At 39.3% G+C, this 16922-nt stretch overlaps 1 protein-coding gene across 1 annotated transcript in view; it reads right to left on the reverse strand.

Moving 5' to 3' along the window:
* GALNT5 (polypeptide N-acetylgalactosaminyltransferase 5) overlaps nucleotides 1-16922 on the reverse strand; it is a 40782-nt gene that overhangs the window by 13326 nt on the left and 10534 nt on the right. The window contains exons 2-7 of the mRNA XM_037044676.1: nucleotides 13138-13304; nucleotides 10782-10901; nucleotides 4834-4969; nucleotides 4158-4277; nucleotides 2232-2349; nucleotides 976-1299 (exon numbers count right to left, since the gene is read on the reverse strand). Coding sequence (XP_036900571.1) covers nucleotides 976-1299; nucleotides 2232-2349; nucleotides 4158-4277; nucleotides 4834-4969; nucleotides 10782-10901; nucleotides 13138-13304 — 985 coding nt within the window. The remainder of the gene's footprint in view (nucleotides 1-975; nucleotides 1300-2231; nucleotides 2350-4157; nucleotides 4278-4833; nucleotides 4970-10781; nucleotides 10902-13137; nucleotides 13305-16922) is intronic.

Genomic DNA, 16922 nt, shown 5'->3' on the forward strand with positions numbered 1-16922 from the left:
CTTCCTTGATTTTTTTCTTAGCTTCGTACTCTATCCAATCTATCTAGTTTGGTTTCTTCCCTTCGGTACATTACATTGTGCCTTGGAATTTTCTTTGCTATTGTCAAACAATTTGTTATTTTCAACCCATGTTGGAAACCTATCAAACTCTGATTAAATCATGTCATCCCATTACTTAACCCTACTCAATAACTTACCATTACATTCAGAAGAAAAGGAAGGGGTGGGGGAGGAAGGAGGGAAGGAAGGAAAAAGAGAAGGAAGGAAGGAAGGAAGGAAGGAAGGAAGGAAGGAAGGAAGGAAGGAAGGAAGGAAGAATTCTTACTCTGCCTACAAGGGTGTAAATAATCTGATTCTGTCCTGTCTTTTCAATTTCATCGGCTACCATTCTTTCCTCCTTCCCACCCTGACAACAACATTCATCTTTTCCCAGTTCTTGAATGCCTCAGACAGACGCCTGTCTTAGAGTTTCTGCACAAGTGTACCCTCTACCCTTCTTTAGAGCTTGGCTGACGGATGGACTTTCAGGACCAGCCTTCACCATTTCCTCAGAGTTGACCACTCAAACTTAGAAGACTTTTCATTTGTGGCTGATTCCCTAAATGAGAGCTATTATATTTATTTATACTTCATTTGCTTGTTTGTTTATAATTTTTTTCTATTTTCAACTTTGGGCCTCACAAAGAAGAGGTCAAGCCTACATTATTCATCCTTCTATTACCCAGTTTTGAAATATTGCTTGGTTTATTGATACTCAGTAGGTATTTGCTGAATTAATCATCAACATGGCTGCCTGTTGAGGAAGCCTTCCTCAAATTTACCTTTATTTACTCCTCAACTCTGTTTTGTCTCATCTGCACTCATACTTGCTATTTATTTATAATGTAATAATATTATTCCTTCCCACACATTTTCAAAAGTGTTTTGGCACTTTATTTTTATGGAGTCAGACTTTAAATTGCTGCTTGAACTTACCACACCACAAGCCCTCACAATGGGAGCCTTCAAGTCAGGAAAAACATTTTCCAAGTACCATTTGAAACTTTTGCACTTTAGTTTCTTTCGAAGTTCTCGTTGCTGGGTGAGGTTTCCGACATCAAGGCCTTGGTCTATGAGGTGATCCCCATGGCCGTAGAACAGCTCCTTGTACTCATCAAGCCAGACCTCAGCCACCCGCACTAAGTTGCGTTCCACTGTCTTCATCCGGTCTTTGGGGAAGGAATACGGATTGTCATTTCGGAATATGTGGCCCACTCTGGAACAGGGAACGATCTCAATTTCACCACCGCACATCCATACCTAGAACAGTTTAATCACAGGCATCAATCATCAAATCACTGTCCACAAATTAAAGACAATTAATGGCAAGAAACCACATGACAACCCCCCTCCTCCACCTTGTGTGAAGTAGTTGTCTCACTTTCTAAAATCTTCAATAGAAAATTAGACTCAACATTTATTTATTTCTGTATATTGCTGTGGACCATTTCAGGATTAAATATACTTTTTTCCTCCCCTTCCATGCAATGTAAATTTCTTTTTCCTAAAGAAATCCTCACAGAATTTCAAAATGTAAAGGAGTTCCTGCTTTAGTTGAATCAGGGAGAGGAGTATATATTTACGTTTTTTTAAACACAACTCAAAAACCATTCTTCTTGTTCAGGAGTTCAAAGTACTATCCTTTTTTATTATATGTCACACCGCTTCCTAGGAAAACAGTTGCTTTTTGGATGCTCTTTACTAAGGTTGTTGCCATGGCTTCCTTATATATTAATCAATGGTTGTATAATTACCCAGAGTTGCTGCACTGTGGCCTTTGGTGGCATGCCCTGGGGTCACTTTTTGTACTTCTGTCACTTGTGCTCTCCAAGATGAGCCATCAATGAATGATTTAATAACTTCTAATGTATTAGAAAAATGTTCTAGGAGAGTTATTTTATATTAAGTATGATTCCTACAGTGTTTACATTGAATGGCAGACAATTATTTCCCTCATATTCGGATGCAGAAACAGTGCTGTGAAATATTAGGGAACTCTCATACATTTCATGAGTGCTATTGATTCTTCCAAATTCAATCTTGGATATGAAAACATTAATCTAGAGGCCCTAAAATTTCTGTGAAATTTTCTTCCAGAGGCAATAACATATCTGATTGTATTAGTAAAAAGAAACCATTAAAAATGATAAAGTCTTAATTGGAAATAGAATTTGAGAAACCCTTGGTAATACCTTGAATGACAGCTCCATATTTTCTCCACCCCAAACATCAAGTCCAGGGTCATATGTTCCAAGCTCAAAAAAGTAATTTTTATCAATTGAAAATAATCCACCTGCCATGACAGGGCACCTACAAAAAGAAAAGTTTGGTTTTTCACACTTGCATGTCATGGGACCTTGATTTTTAGCATAGATGCTCTGTACAGTTGTGATGGACTTGGGGAGCGTTTCAGAATGGCCACCATGTGTGAGGTCTTGGAACCGAGTCACAAACAGCACCTAAGGGACGAGTTCCCCGGTTCATGCTGGTGCAGCTTAGCTGGCGTCAGCAAAGGTGGGGCCTGGAACATGGATTGTCTGTATCCCAGATTATTCCCAATACAGTCTCTTCCTAATATTGTGCTAAATATAATTGAACTCTGTCACTACACTGACCCTCAAAATGGGAGTCTGAAAAAGGCAAAGAAGTTCTTCAGGAGCAGAATCAGAGCAAGAGCGTTAAAGTCAGGCAGATCATACCCAGGTATGAATCCTAATTTCTTCTATTAATGTCCATATCTCCCTAGAAAAGTTACCTAACTCTTCTAAATCTTTCTTTTCTCATCTCTATAATGGAGATACTACCACCTCTCTCCTACGGTTATAGACTGGGTTAAACACATAGAGCTTGTGAATACAGTACTCCTGTTTCACTGGCTAGGAATGTGAATCCTGAAAGCACACACCTGGCAAGGGATGCGTGTGTTTTCTTAAGGATTATAAGCTCAAGGAAAGCATGCTGCGGTGCATGGACTGGTCTTGGGCTTTCTCTGGGAACTTGCTGCCTGGAGTTCACATAGGTTCCTTCTGCAACAGGGAAAGCTCAGGGCTCCCACCGCACAGCCTGAGGCTGATGGCCTGCTTGTCCCTAAGGTCTCCTTGGGGGAAGTGTCAGGAAGCCTCCACTTTGGCTTCAGGTATAAATTCTGTTTTTCAATCCAGCTTCTCCAGCAATAAAGCCTCAATTTTAATTCATATCCAGCTTCTGTGTCTATTTACTAACTCATTTACAGAAGTTGGCACCCCTCCCATGGAAAGAGTAAGACTAGACTCAAAAAAAATCTTAACAGTAGCTATTATTATCATGATACTTCTATTACTATTATTTACTCTCTTAATTTTTACTCATGTTGATTTTAATATTCTGTATGTTTATATAGCATTTATGCAGCATACTCATCTAGCTTACTGTTCTTTTAAGTTGTAAATCCCAGAGAACAAAAATCATGTTCATGAATTTCTCTACATTCAGGGCTGACTAGGGTGCAATTGACTGTTTAAAAAATGAGCTTTGGTAGTCAGAAATTAATTTCTTTGGAAAATTTTGTTTACTTTGGTAATCTGTTGGCTACAACTGCAAATCTTTTTTATTTTATTTTATTTTATTTCTTTTTTACTGTTTTTTAAAGATTTTATTTATCTTTAGAGGGGACAAGAAGGAGAGAGGGAGAGAAATATCAATGTATGGTTGCCTCTAGTGGGTCCCCTTCTGGGAACCGGCCCGCAACCCAGGCATGTGCCCCAACTGGGAATCGAACCTCAATTGTCTGGTTCGCACTCAATCCACTGAGCTACACCAGCCAGGGCCTTTTTAATTTTATATGATTGACTTTAGAGAGAGAGAAAGGGAAAGAATGAGAGAGAGAAACATCTGTCTGTTGTTTTACTTGTTTATGCATTCATTGGTTGATTTTTGTGTGTGCCCCAACTGGGGATTGAACTCACAACCTTGGCATATTGGGATGATGCTTTAACCAATAAAGCTACCTGACCAGGGCTACAAATGTAATTCTCAATGTCCTATAGAATGACAGGACATGCTTCTTTTGTGTTATTGCTACCTATATCTTTAGAAAAAGACACATGACTGCTTTCTAATCTTAAATTTCACACACTTACCTTATTATGTCAGTTTCTTTGATCTTGTTTTTTGCAACAACATCTGGAGGAATTGTTCTCCAACCAAAGTTCATGGGCCACACAAAGATACCTCTTTGAAAGTTGTCCACTGTCATGTAACTAGTCCAGGGAAAAACGAAAAGTGCTACCTGAGATCATACGTGTATACTTAACCAACCTAACGCCATGTCTTGTGTAATGAATACAGTAAGTGTTTCTGTAGATGATTTTAGATCATCACAAACTTTTAAAAGCCATTTCAAGAAAATTTTAAGTACAATTTACTTTAGTGACCCATTGGCTATCTTGCTTATTTTTAAGTTGAATAATATTATAGCCATTTTGAGGGGAAAAAACCCAACTCACAGGCATAATTTTTTTTACCACAAAAAAAAATCTCATCTTAAGAAACATAAATATTTTTCAGTTCAGTTGAATAGAAAGGGGAAAGAAGTGGACAATGGTGTTAAGGGTTATGAATTTATGATAATCATATAATCAGATTTTCCCACACTGATCCTAAGATATCTACCATGCATTTCTATTTATTTAAATTGATACACTGTGTATTTTTTAGGTTTGCAAAAATGCACCCATGAGGAGTATGACCAGTACTTCCTGTTGTTGCTGGCTAAAGACTCACTTAGAAGTATCTTGTAGAACATGACAGTATTACCTCATATCCTTATCATTGATGACTTCAATTACTGGACATGCTACTTTTTTTCTACTTAAATAAACTCTTTCCAGAAGAGGCTCCAACCAGCCAATGTTACATTCCACGTGAGAATCTAAGAATGTCAACACATCACCTAAAAATCCAGAAAAAAAATCCATTTGAAAATGTGATATCAGGTCTTAGATATTGTTCCTGAAGTGTGGTTGTAAAGGCATTACTCTTTCCTTTTCACTGAATTCCTTGTCTCTATAATTTTATAGTGAAATAACAGAAATTTTGTTTCTTGCAGTTGTGTGGGGCAAGTATCATTTATGCTTGGAAAGATTGCTCAGCCACTTAGAATGGGTAGCCAGGACTCTGCAGGGGATACTCAACATTGGAAGTGGTTGCTTATGTCCCTTCGAAGGAGATGTGTCCCACTAACTGTGGGGGTGGAGAACTGGGACTTTGTTTTGCAGAATAACAGGAGAAGTTTGAGATTCCAAGTTTGACTTTAGGAATGATAAAGAGGAAAAACTGTTCCACATAATAGGGGTAACAATAAGTTGAAGTGGAACAACCAGGGGGACTAGGAGGTAGTGTTCAAAAGGTTGTAGGGAAGAGAGGAGCACTGGGGAGTTGTTTAGCGGGTACAGAGTCTGAGTTTTGGAAGAGGAAGAGAGTTCTGGAGATTGGTTGCACAACGGTGAGAATATGTTTTGCAGTACAGAACAATGATATACTTAAACATGGTTAAGGTGGTAACTTACACGTTATGTATATTTTATCATAATTTAGAGAGTTGCAGGAGAAAACAATCTTAGAGGCCAGAAATATTAAGATTTATTTTTTTAAATTAGTTGTGTGAAGCAACACACTTTCTCTTCCTGAAAATCTCAGCAGCATCTAAATTGTTACAAATGGAGTGTGTGTGTGCATATGAGTGTGCATATGTGAATATTAATAACAGGATAAATATGGCTCCTGGCCAGAATCCTACTTTAATCTTTGTGGCTCCACCACAGGCAATGACAAAGGCTTTACCCTGCAGATGTCATGAAGGAAGCCACCCTCCCCATGCCAGACTTGGAGCACAGCTGGTTGCTACAGTATCTGAAGGGAACTACAGTCCCAGGTTTGGGCTTTCCCTCTCCCTCAGCTGGACACACTTTTATGCATACCTACCTTCTCAGGCTGGGTTTTTCCATTTGGAGGCCTCTCTCTCGACCAGTAAGTCTGCTCTACCTTATGGGAGGTGGTTGGATCTTGAAGACGTTTTTCTGTATTCTGACTCAGTATTTCAGTACTTTTCCACTCCTAGCCCTCCCCCTGCTCTCTCATTCTGCTCCCCCCCCCCCGCCCCGGGCCATAAAATAGAAGGGAACTTTTATTCTGGAGTCTTTCCACAGTGAGATCAATATCTGCTCTTATCCACCGACTTAGCACTGCTCCACAGGAAAAAAATGGAACATTGAGGGAGGCAGCCAGTGCTTTCTTCTCCTTTAGCTTCTTTCCTTACACAAGTGCAGTAAGTGATTGAAGGCTTGACTCTACTTCCCTGTTGGATTATTGTGCTAATAGATCACTCTGACACCTGGCTGCTCTCTTCTGCTCTTGACAAACCTATAATGACATCATTTATCATCCATTAAGTGCTTACTTTATGCCAGACAGTGTTCTAAGCATTATACATTGCTATCCTATTTAATCCTCGCAAAAAACCTGAAGTGTAGGTCTAATTTTTATTCCCATTTAAGAGAGAAGAAAACTGAGGAACAAAGAACTTAGGTAACTTTCTCAAGGTTGCAAAGCAAAGCAGCAGCATAATGTTAGAAAACTGTTCATTCCATAGCCTGAGTTTTAAAAAATGACATGATGAGGCAAAACTTTGAGTACAGGAAGACCTAAAGTAAATGTAGGAGACAGTAGTGGGCAAAGAACAAGATGAAAATGGATAGCTGGGTGGTAGATCTTTATTCACTGAAATCTATAGGTTACCTCCCAAGCTACCACTCAGATTAATCCAGTATGTTATTCATTACCTGATCAACAATGGCATTTTGGCACGAAGGTAAAGAGCCTGTCTTAGCCAAAGCCTTGCTGGGGCAAGTTCTTGAAAAGGCTCTTCAGACCAGACCAGGCTGTGCTGGTCAGAAGCCCTGCATCCCCACCAGGTCCCCTGCTCTTGGAGACAGCAGTCACATGTCCTGATTGTGCTGGGAGTGTCCTATCTTTAGGGAATTATAGCTTGTTTCATAATGAAAGGCCATTTCTCCTAAGGGTGTCCTCTTGCACAGACTTTCCTCTGTTGTGGGAAGGTTTGCAGGGGCCATCTGGGTGTGTAAAGCACGTAAATGTAGTCTGTGAAGGCCCTGCTGAGGGGCCTAGTAGAAGTTGTAGAGGTTTACAGGACAATTGCTGTTCAGGAGTCCTCTAAGTTGGCCAGGAGCTAATGTCACTTCTTAACTTTAGCCAGCTGATTGGAATGCAAGCAGCAATGTCAAGTATGTTGCTAAAGGCCGTGAAGGAAATGAAAATCTGATCTGACCAGTACTGAGCGTCTCCATCTTCTCAGCACTCCCACTTCCACTCATTCAGATCCACAGCTTAAAGAATGGTCTCTGCTAGGCCCTGTCCCTATCCCCACAGCAGGCTTAGAAAGTTAAAGGGGCTTGGATCGACTTCCTCAGTCCCCAGTAGCAGCAGAATGAGTCCCCAAACTTGTATTCAATTCCTGCCTGTCCCAAATCCCCACAAAACTTCTCATTCACTTGCAGTCAGGGCCCATGGGAAGTAGCATCTGCCTAAATCATAGGATGAAATTCTATATTGTATTTCAGGAGAGAAGAGAATCCTACGGTGCAAGAGTGGCATCGCTCCACATTCAGACATTTTATTAAATAAGATCTCAGGAATCAGAACAAGGAGTTGTGTAGCTACCTTGGGTGGGATTTCTAATTGTCCTGGATATTGTCAGTGGACATTCTGCACACTGTTCCTGACTCTGAGAGGCTGCGAGGCAGAGGGAAATGAACATAGGGTCGAAGTTACACGGAACTGCCTTCATCCCGGTGCCGCCGCTGCTCTTAGCCACCTTCAATACATTAATTTTAACTTCTTTGAGCTTTATTTTGTGGGGATATTTCTAAGATCTACCCAATACCTAAATTCTTAATATGTTCTTATTATCAACATTTTTTTCAATGAGTGTTTAAGCTACAGCTCAGAATAATTAATTTGATCTTGATTGCCACCTGGTAGGTTGTTGTTTCCTAAGAGTAAGTCCCAGTAATGTTGGAGTGCTTGCGTTGTGGGTTTCACTGTAACCTATTTTTTTATTTATTGGACAGTCCATAGCCACTCCATGTGCCCAGCAGCTTTGGCTCCTTTTGGAGCACGGACTCCCACTTATATTTAGCGGGCCAGCTTGAAAGATTGCTGCCAGCACCAATTAGTGCTGGAGAGCTGTGTTTCGGGTTCCCGGAGGAATGTGGACCTGGCTGGCCCTTTGATTTCACATGATGATTTATAAGTGATGCTAGGGAAACCGCCTGTTTGGACTTCAACAGAAACAAGTTGTGGAAATTCACAGGACTGCTTCTCTTCAGGACACCTGATGTCGCTTCTTAAAGTTAGCCAATTGATGCTTTGGAATGCAAGCGGCAAAGTCAAGTATGTCGCTAAAGAAGACCATGAAGGAAATGAAACTCTGATCTCTACTCTGACTCCCTGGAGTGTACTACTGAACCTACCTGACTACAGGCTCTTCCTGGCAGGGCAATAGGCCACTGGCCCAGCTGGTTGTTTTATTTCCTTTGACCTCAACCACCCCATCTCTTCTTACTTCTGCTGCTTGTGTATAGGGGTCTCTCCCTAGAGACTCATTGACCATGGCCTGCCCTTTACATTTTGAAATTTTACTTGGCCTCTCTAACTTCTCATTCCCAGTAGACAGCTGATTGGATCCGATTTTTTTTTCCCTGAATCAGATTCAGATGATGAACCTATCAAGCCCTGGAACTTGAATGTGTAGTAGACATTGCTAGTGATCAGAGTGTCACTGCTTTGCCCTTATTATTTTGTAGAAGGCTCTTTCACAATTCCTAACAGTGATGTAGTTGAGACTGAAAGAGGCCACTTGACTTCCGTTTCTTCAGGTCCTTGACTCTCCAACCTCATCCTTGCCTGTGGCTCCCCTTCCCTTTTCTCAAAATTCTAAAGGGTAAATCTACAGGGAATAGTAGGTGTCAAGACCTGTTAAATTCTGGACTCAAGTTCTCGTTTGATCTCTTCATTTAGCTAAGGCATTCTAGAGAAAATTTCTGCCCTGAAATCTTCACTGATCTCTGATTACAGAGACTCCTCAGATCCAGAGATGCCTCCTGCCTGTGTGCTACTTGTGAGATTGGGGGGTGGCCAAGGAAGGGGTGGGGGTGGCTGGGGGGCTCAACAGGCTGAATATTTTCACTCAAGGCTGGTCCTTGGGTGATACTTGAGTCATATCTTTGGCTAAAGCTGACACAGTATCCTGAATCTCCTTGAATTCTCCATGAGATTCAGGCAGTTGGATATATATCCTTACACAAGGCTGTCACTAACTTCATCCAGACACACCTTTCTGTTTTCTTCCAAACTCAGGCATTGTCCCTTCACTCAAGCTACTCAAAGTGTAGGCTATGAACCTTGCTGTCTACAGGGAGATAGAAACAGGAATTGAGAACAAGTGTTTTGAAACTTTAGAGTAGTTTGCCAGAGTAATTTATTAATATATTATCTGTGGACAATTTCATATAGATGTGTGTGTATATATATATAATGTATATTACATATACAAATATGCATGCACATATGTAATATATATGATAAAATTATGCATATATAGTATATAATAAAAATATTTATATATCAATATCCATGGTGATGGAGGCATGAGAGGGGAGGAGAAAGGAGGGAGGGAGGGAGGGAAGGAGAAGAAGAAAGAGAAATTGCTTATTTAAAAAAGTGAATGACAGTTAATAAAAGACAAAATGATAGAATTAGAAAAATAAGTTTGTGGGTCAGTGTAATAATTGATTCAAGGATTCAAGCATTGATCATCATTGAATGCTAAACTACTAGATAAAGTCTTCTGAGGAAAACAGGATCCTTGCATGGATCAAAGTATCACTCTACCTTTTATTCCTCACTATCAAAGGAAAACTCTAGCTGCCAATATCTTAACCAAGCACTCAAAATTTGTATCTCCAACAGTGGGGTGACTTGACATCATGTGCATCTTGATTTGAAGCAATAAGTGCACAATTCCTATCACCTATATAGTTCAAGTCTATAGTTCAACTATTCAACTCTATAGTTCAAGTCAATAGCATCTATATACTATTTTTTAGTATTCATACCAAAAAATACTTATCTTGTAGGGAACATGAGGAAAGAGAAAATTTTAGAATGTGTTTAATTATATAAAACAGATGGCCTATACTCTTCAAAAAAAAAAGCCCAAGTCTATGGAAGTAAACAATGGTTCAGTGGGGTGGCATCGTCTCTTCTCCATTGACAGACTAAGGAGATCAAACAGCCAAATGCAGTGCATGAAATTTAATTACATCTCAAATATCAAAAGAAAGAACAGCTATGTAAAATATTTTGTGAGCAGTGAGAACATTTGAAAAGACAATGCATTAGGTGATATTTAGGGATGAAAGTTATCCTTAATTAAGAGAATGTCTGTTTTTCAGAAATGCCTACTGAGGTACTTAGCGTAAGTTCCTTTTCAAGAGTTCAGGAAAAAAGGTGTGCATGTACATACAGACATGTGTCTATGTAGGTGTGTGTTGAGGCACGTATTGCAAAAAATGAGATATTTGGATATGCACTATATATATTATTATCTTGTATTTAATGTATAATTTTTGAAAATAAAAATAGAACAAATATATAACCAATCAAAACAATTAGCAGCTTCTCACCTGTTGCATTCTGTGCCCCTGCCAGTCGGGCTCTTATTAAGCCATGTCTCTCTCTGAGGCGAAGAATCCGAACTTTTGGAAATTGAGACATGTATTTATCCAAATTATCTTTTAGGTAATCTAAATGAAAGTTTAAGGAGTAACAAGAAATAGTTTAACTAGATCTGGATAATACCAGAAATAGTGCTTCCTCAATATCAAACTACAAAAACTATAATATTTAAATTAAAAAATTCAATTGCCATTGACACACAATATTATATTATTATCATGTGTAAACCATAATGATTAGACATTTATGTAACTTACCAAGTGATCTCCCAATAAGTCAGGTACCCATCTGACATCATACATTAGTACAATATTATTGACTATATTCCCTCTGCTTTATATCCCTCTATATCCCTGTGACTACTTTTATAACTGGCAATTTGTACTTAATCCCTTCATATTTTTCACCCACTTTCCAACATTCCTCCCATCTGGCAATCATCAATTTGTTTTCTGTAGCTATGAGTTTGTTTCTGTTTTGTTTGCTCATTTATTTTGTTTTGTTTTTAGATAACACATATAAGTGAAATCATATGGTATTTGTCTTTTTCTCTCTGACTTATCCCACTTAGCCGAATATCCTCTAGGTCTAGGTCCAGCCATGCTGTCATACATAAAATATTTTATTTCTTGGGACATGATTTTATTTTCTGATGTCACTGTCTTGGATGAATTTTTGTCTGGATTCGATACTCTTGGATGAATTTTTGTCTGTTATCTTAAATCCCATGTCCTTCTTTTTAGTGTTGCCAAATCACACAGAGGAGGGTTCACCTTTTCTGAGTGTTTGTGAATACAGGGGAAAATTTAATCTTGAAATTGATGAGAGTTGTACAACCCTCCCCCCTTAGAAAAGTCTGTTCTAAAGCCCAGGGAAGAGACTGAGCATAATATGCAGATTGAAAATTTTGCAAAAGAAAGATATCACAACTGTCATTGTATAAGAACACTGTTACTTCTTAAGTGTGACATCCCTGTTTAGTCAGTCATACCCACTCTGTTTTGTTGGATGGCCAACGATGGATCCAGCTAAAGAAACTTTTTTTGTGTTTTGTTTTATGAGGTATTTTGATGTGCCTTGCTGTCACTTCTAAGTGTATTTAAACTATTGACAGGTATCCCAGGGAGAAACGGCTTCTGTTACTCACTTTCCTATTAAAATCATGTTGTTTTTCTTAAAGAGACTCCATAGAAGCTTCAGGTACCACAAAATCTGGATATGTCATTCCTAAAGAGATTATTACCTGCTTAGCAACTACACACTCTTTCTGTTTATGCTTTGTTAAAGTTTTCAAGTAGTTTTCCTTAGGCATCTCACTGTTCTTGTGGCTCCATGTGACTTTGGTCGGAACTCAGAGGCTGAGGAAGGAAATTGGCTGTCATTGTGGTCATGATCAAGGTTCAGCTGTTCTGTCAAGGTTTGTCACCTCTTCACCATTTTCTAAAAGTGGGTTGCACTTTGGGAATGCACAGTGTGTCAGTGATGAGACCACTGATAGTCATGAGACCACTTACATACACAAATTCTTTGGCAATCCAAAGAGAGAGATTCCGCTCCATAATAAATAAAACAGAAGTAAAGCCCTACCATGGTGGATTCTGCTTTTGAATGATTAGAGCCTTGTCTCTCTCATCCCATTGGAAATGTGTCTCCTGAACACTTACCTGAAAACATCATATGCTTTGCCCTTGAGGAAGAAGCCTTCCATTTTCTTGTTTTTTTTATAAAGTCTAACTTAAGTTCAGGAATGCCAAAGTCATTTTCACCAGAGAGCCACATCAGCCTCGCAGTTGCCTTCAAAGGGCCAAGTGTAATTTTAGGACTGTATAAATATAACTATTCCTTACTAGGGGCAAGGAGCTCGGTGGTACTACGGGGTAGAAACAAGGTGCCCAGCCAGATAAAACAAGGTGGAGGGCTGGATTTAGCCCACAGGCCTTGTGTTTACCACCTGCGCTCTAGTTATAGGAAAGGCAACCTATTCATTGTGGGGTACTTGCTTATTAGATCCCATGAAAAGATATTTGTGCAATCATAGAGAATGTCTGGTTGTCTACATCACTTCTACATGATAGAGCAGTCACAGCTGAAAGAAAGTTTGAGGAAGCCAAGTAAACAGGGTCCTAGATACTAGTTAGAGCTGGCTTTCTGTAACCCATAGATGCTTGGTGAGACACCAAATGAAACAGTGATTTGGTGTTTATAAAACACGTATGTTTTTTCACATTACCCTGTAATGTTGCCATCTATCCAAAATGTAACTGTCTTATATCAAACTTTATTTTTCAGGATTGGTTTTCTTACCTTTGGTGCTAAAGTCATCCACCAGCAGAATCTCCTTGATGAGATGCGGAGGAGAGCGATTGAGGACACTATGAACCGACCTCAGGAGAGTGGACCATACCTCATCCACAAAGCACATGATGACACTGGTGGTTGGGAGGTTATTGTGAACCAGCTGCTTTGTACACCTGGGCCAGGACACAAGCAGAGCACACACAATGTGCTAATAAAAGCCACAAGATGGTTTTAAAAGTTATAGAGTGTGATTGTGTGTAAATATGCATACCTATCTATTTATCTATCCATCCATTCATCTATATCTATGTATATCAAAGAGAGTACTATTGTGTGTTTTTTCTTAGGGAGGAGTACAAAAAATAAATGAGGAAAGAAAGAATGCCTCCATTCTTTCTTTAGTGTTTCTACAAAAAGGCCAACAGCACAAGACATGAACACATCCTGTGTAGGCAGCACACTGTGGTGGAAAGGACATAAGCTTTGCAAATGGTTAGACGCTGTTTTGAATCCCACCACCAATATTTCTAAGATCTTTATTCACTGATACCTTTCTTAATCTCTCTGTGCCTCTGTTTTCTCCTGTGTAAGATGTGGTAACGTTTCTTACTGAACAGAGGTTTACAGCCTAATGAGAATGTATGTAAAATGTCTAGCACAGTTCTTGGTACAGAAATTCACCAAATGAGAGCTATTGTTATTCTAATTAGATTATGTACCACAAGAGAACATTTAGAATTATATAATGCTATCAAGAAGTTTATGACTGTCCTTCCGACTGGCCTTCTGCCAATGGCAAGAGAAAATATCTTTCTGCTACTCTGCATGTAAATGCATTAATACCAAATTACGTATATGTGTGTGTATATATGCTATATATAACAATTAGACTCTTTAGCCTTTTCATCTGTTTGGGGGTTTCTTGCCGAGACTCTGTCTCCTAAAGATGAGCCACAGCCGAAATCCGTTTGCTGGCACAGAAATGGGAAGAAGGCCACGGTAGGAGTGGGAATTCAGGTGGGCTGTAATTGGTCTTGGTGTTTTTTCATGCTGTGCACTGCATCCTGCCCCACTGCTGGCATTTTTCCATCTTCTGCCTGTGTTACTATTCATGGGATGGTGCCCAATGGAATCTCACAAAGAGGATGTGCTATCCTTTATCACAACTACTGTTAGCAATGTGATAATTATGAAGATCATGAGTGAATGCTATATTCACTCTGTGTTATTTCTATTTAAACCCTGAACCAATGGCACATCTTTCTCTTTTTATAGGTGAATAATTGAAATCATGGGGAGACTAGTCCATGATTATACTCGTAGTAAATGGCAGAGTGGGGACTCTGCTTTGCTTACTACAGTGCCACAAGCATAATAATTCTTTGATAATTATGGATTCAATGGATTGAATAAATGGAGTTAGAATGGAGCTTAAGTCAAAAGTTTAAAAGGTGGAAAATTATATTTTCCTTCAAGATAGAAAGAAAAAAGATGGTAATATATGCTGGTAAATTTAAATATCTAGGAAGAGAAGTTGAAAGTCTTTGGAGCTCATGCTGGATGAAAGGTTATTTGCTTATGGAATAGGGTGGAAACTTGAGGATGACAGAGAATATGTGGGATAGCCGGTATGAACAATTGGAGACCATGTTGGCTGGCTACACATACACACACACACAGTTCTGAGGGGCATTGAGCACTTTTCTGCATTTTGATATCCCAGAATTTCAGTCAAAATACAGTGTGGTTTCCTCTACCAGTGTCTGGAAGCCTAGATGTAGGAGAAAATAAAGCAGATTGTTGGATTAATTCAAGTTTAGGGGTCATCCCAACAAGTGAATTGGAAAGAGAAGTGGCAAAAGATTTTGAGGGTACTGATGTAGAATGATTGAATGTTTCATTGTGGGCGCTCATCTGGGAAAGAGGAAGTAAAGTTAGAGGAGTAGAAAATGACAGGGAAGGTAGAAAAAACATCAATGACTTCCCATGCTTTTTTAACTGAAAAAATTGTAAATTAATGAGACATATACATTCCAGGCTTAAATGTTCTTTACAAGATTTGGTGCTGAAAAATAAAGCAGTTCTAAAAAGGAAGAGTCAGCAGCACAAATTCTGCATGGGCCATCCAGAACAAACAAGCTTAGCTGGGAAGTACTGAGGACTGTGTTATGGCTGGGATTTGGTTGCCGATGGGGTCATCTAGTAACATGGGGAAGAATTAACTAAGAACACTAATGTTGGTGAAACTTCTTGTATTCTGAAATCAGTAGACTTTGGTCTCTCTTAGAAGGAAGTTCTAAGACATGTTATAATGCTAGCAGGTCTGACATTGGAGGTAGGAAAAGCTCTCTGAGATCTGAGACATTCAGGGAAGGCATTGCCACTCACTATGCATCTGATCCTCCATTTGCTGCAGCTGGTCATGGCGCCTTAACTTTATCATGGACACATAGACTCGAAGATTATGAATGACTAGATGCTAGATGCTAATATCCCAGAAATAGGTAGTACCTTTCTTAATTATTGAACAGAGGAGTTTTAGATGTATTTAAGGGATCACCCTGAAGAAGACTTTGTGGAGGATTATACTGTTCAGATCATATTGGTGCCTGGTGACGCGGGCAGCATTAGACGATGGGGAAGTGGGCCACAGGAGGAGATGTGAAAGGGTTCAAACACAACGATTCAGAGTGTGCCTTGCGTTGGGTGGTTGAGATGTCAGGCCACTTTTATGTTTTTATATGTACGTGGTTTCCTGCATTACCAAACAGGTTTAACATGTTTTCAGGTATCTAGAAAAATCGGCATGCTGTCTTGTTCAAAGATGCTGTGGGTCAGACCAGAAAGCCTTTCAGCATTTTTAGCTCTTGCACCATTTTTTACATACTGACAGTCATCTAGTTTTCACAGGTTGTAAAAACTATTTCTAGTTATCCTACACTGACCCAAAGGGAGTAAATTTCCTTTCTTCCCATCTGCCCATTGGAATCCTTGCTTTCTGCTGTATTTGGGTGAGGAGTCACAGCTAAAGTCAAGTCTACTTTAAATGCAAGATATGGGTTGGTAATATTACCAACCCATTATTATCAATAAATAATATCGATATCAATGGTAATCCCATTATATTATCAATAAAACTGTGGTTTACCAGAAATGGGTTGGTAATTTTTTTTGAGAATTAGAAATTATATTTTATTCTATATGCCCATTTATTAAAAAATTAGATATTTAGAGTCTTCAGCCCCTATGTTATTCTTAAAAATGAATCCAATCTACTTTGTTTGGTAACAGTCTAGACTTTGATTGCTGTAGCCAATTCAATGCTGAAAACAAACGGGAACACTAATGCGCGGGATTTCACTGCCCTACACAAAGTTAGTACACTGCTGTGGTGGGACAGGAAGACTCTGAACTTGAACAAGATCATGGAGGACTGAGTTTTTAGTCCTTTTTGACACTATTGTCTGCACGACCCTGGGTAAATCCCGTGACTTTCCAGAACCTCAGTTTCCTCACTTTTAGGATGAAGATTACAATGCCTTCATCACAGAAAGTCCATGAAGATTCGATGAGATTATGAATATAAAAATACTTTTAAGCTCCATGGTGGAACACCTGTGTGAGGACCTGCAATTACCCACAATGCAAATACATACATTCGGACCGGGCGCACTGCCCTTTTCTCAGACAGTCCTTTAATCCAAACCTATCTAGGGCTCATTATTTATCAAGAGACTCAGAGAGTGATATGTTTCACCTTCTTGGTTTGTGTGCTGAATCCTCAGCCACTA

Source organism: Sturnira hondurensis, unplaced genomic scaffold (genome assembly GCF_014824575.4).
Source record: "Sturnira hondurensis isolate 20B ecotype Veracruz unplaced genomic scaffold, ASM1482457v3 Scaffold0004136, whole genome shotgun sequence".
Taxonomy (NCBI): Eukaryota; Metazoa; Chordata; class Mammalia; order Chiroptera; family Phyllostomidae; genus Sturnira; species Sturnira hondurensis.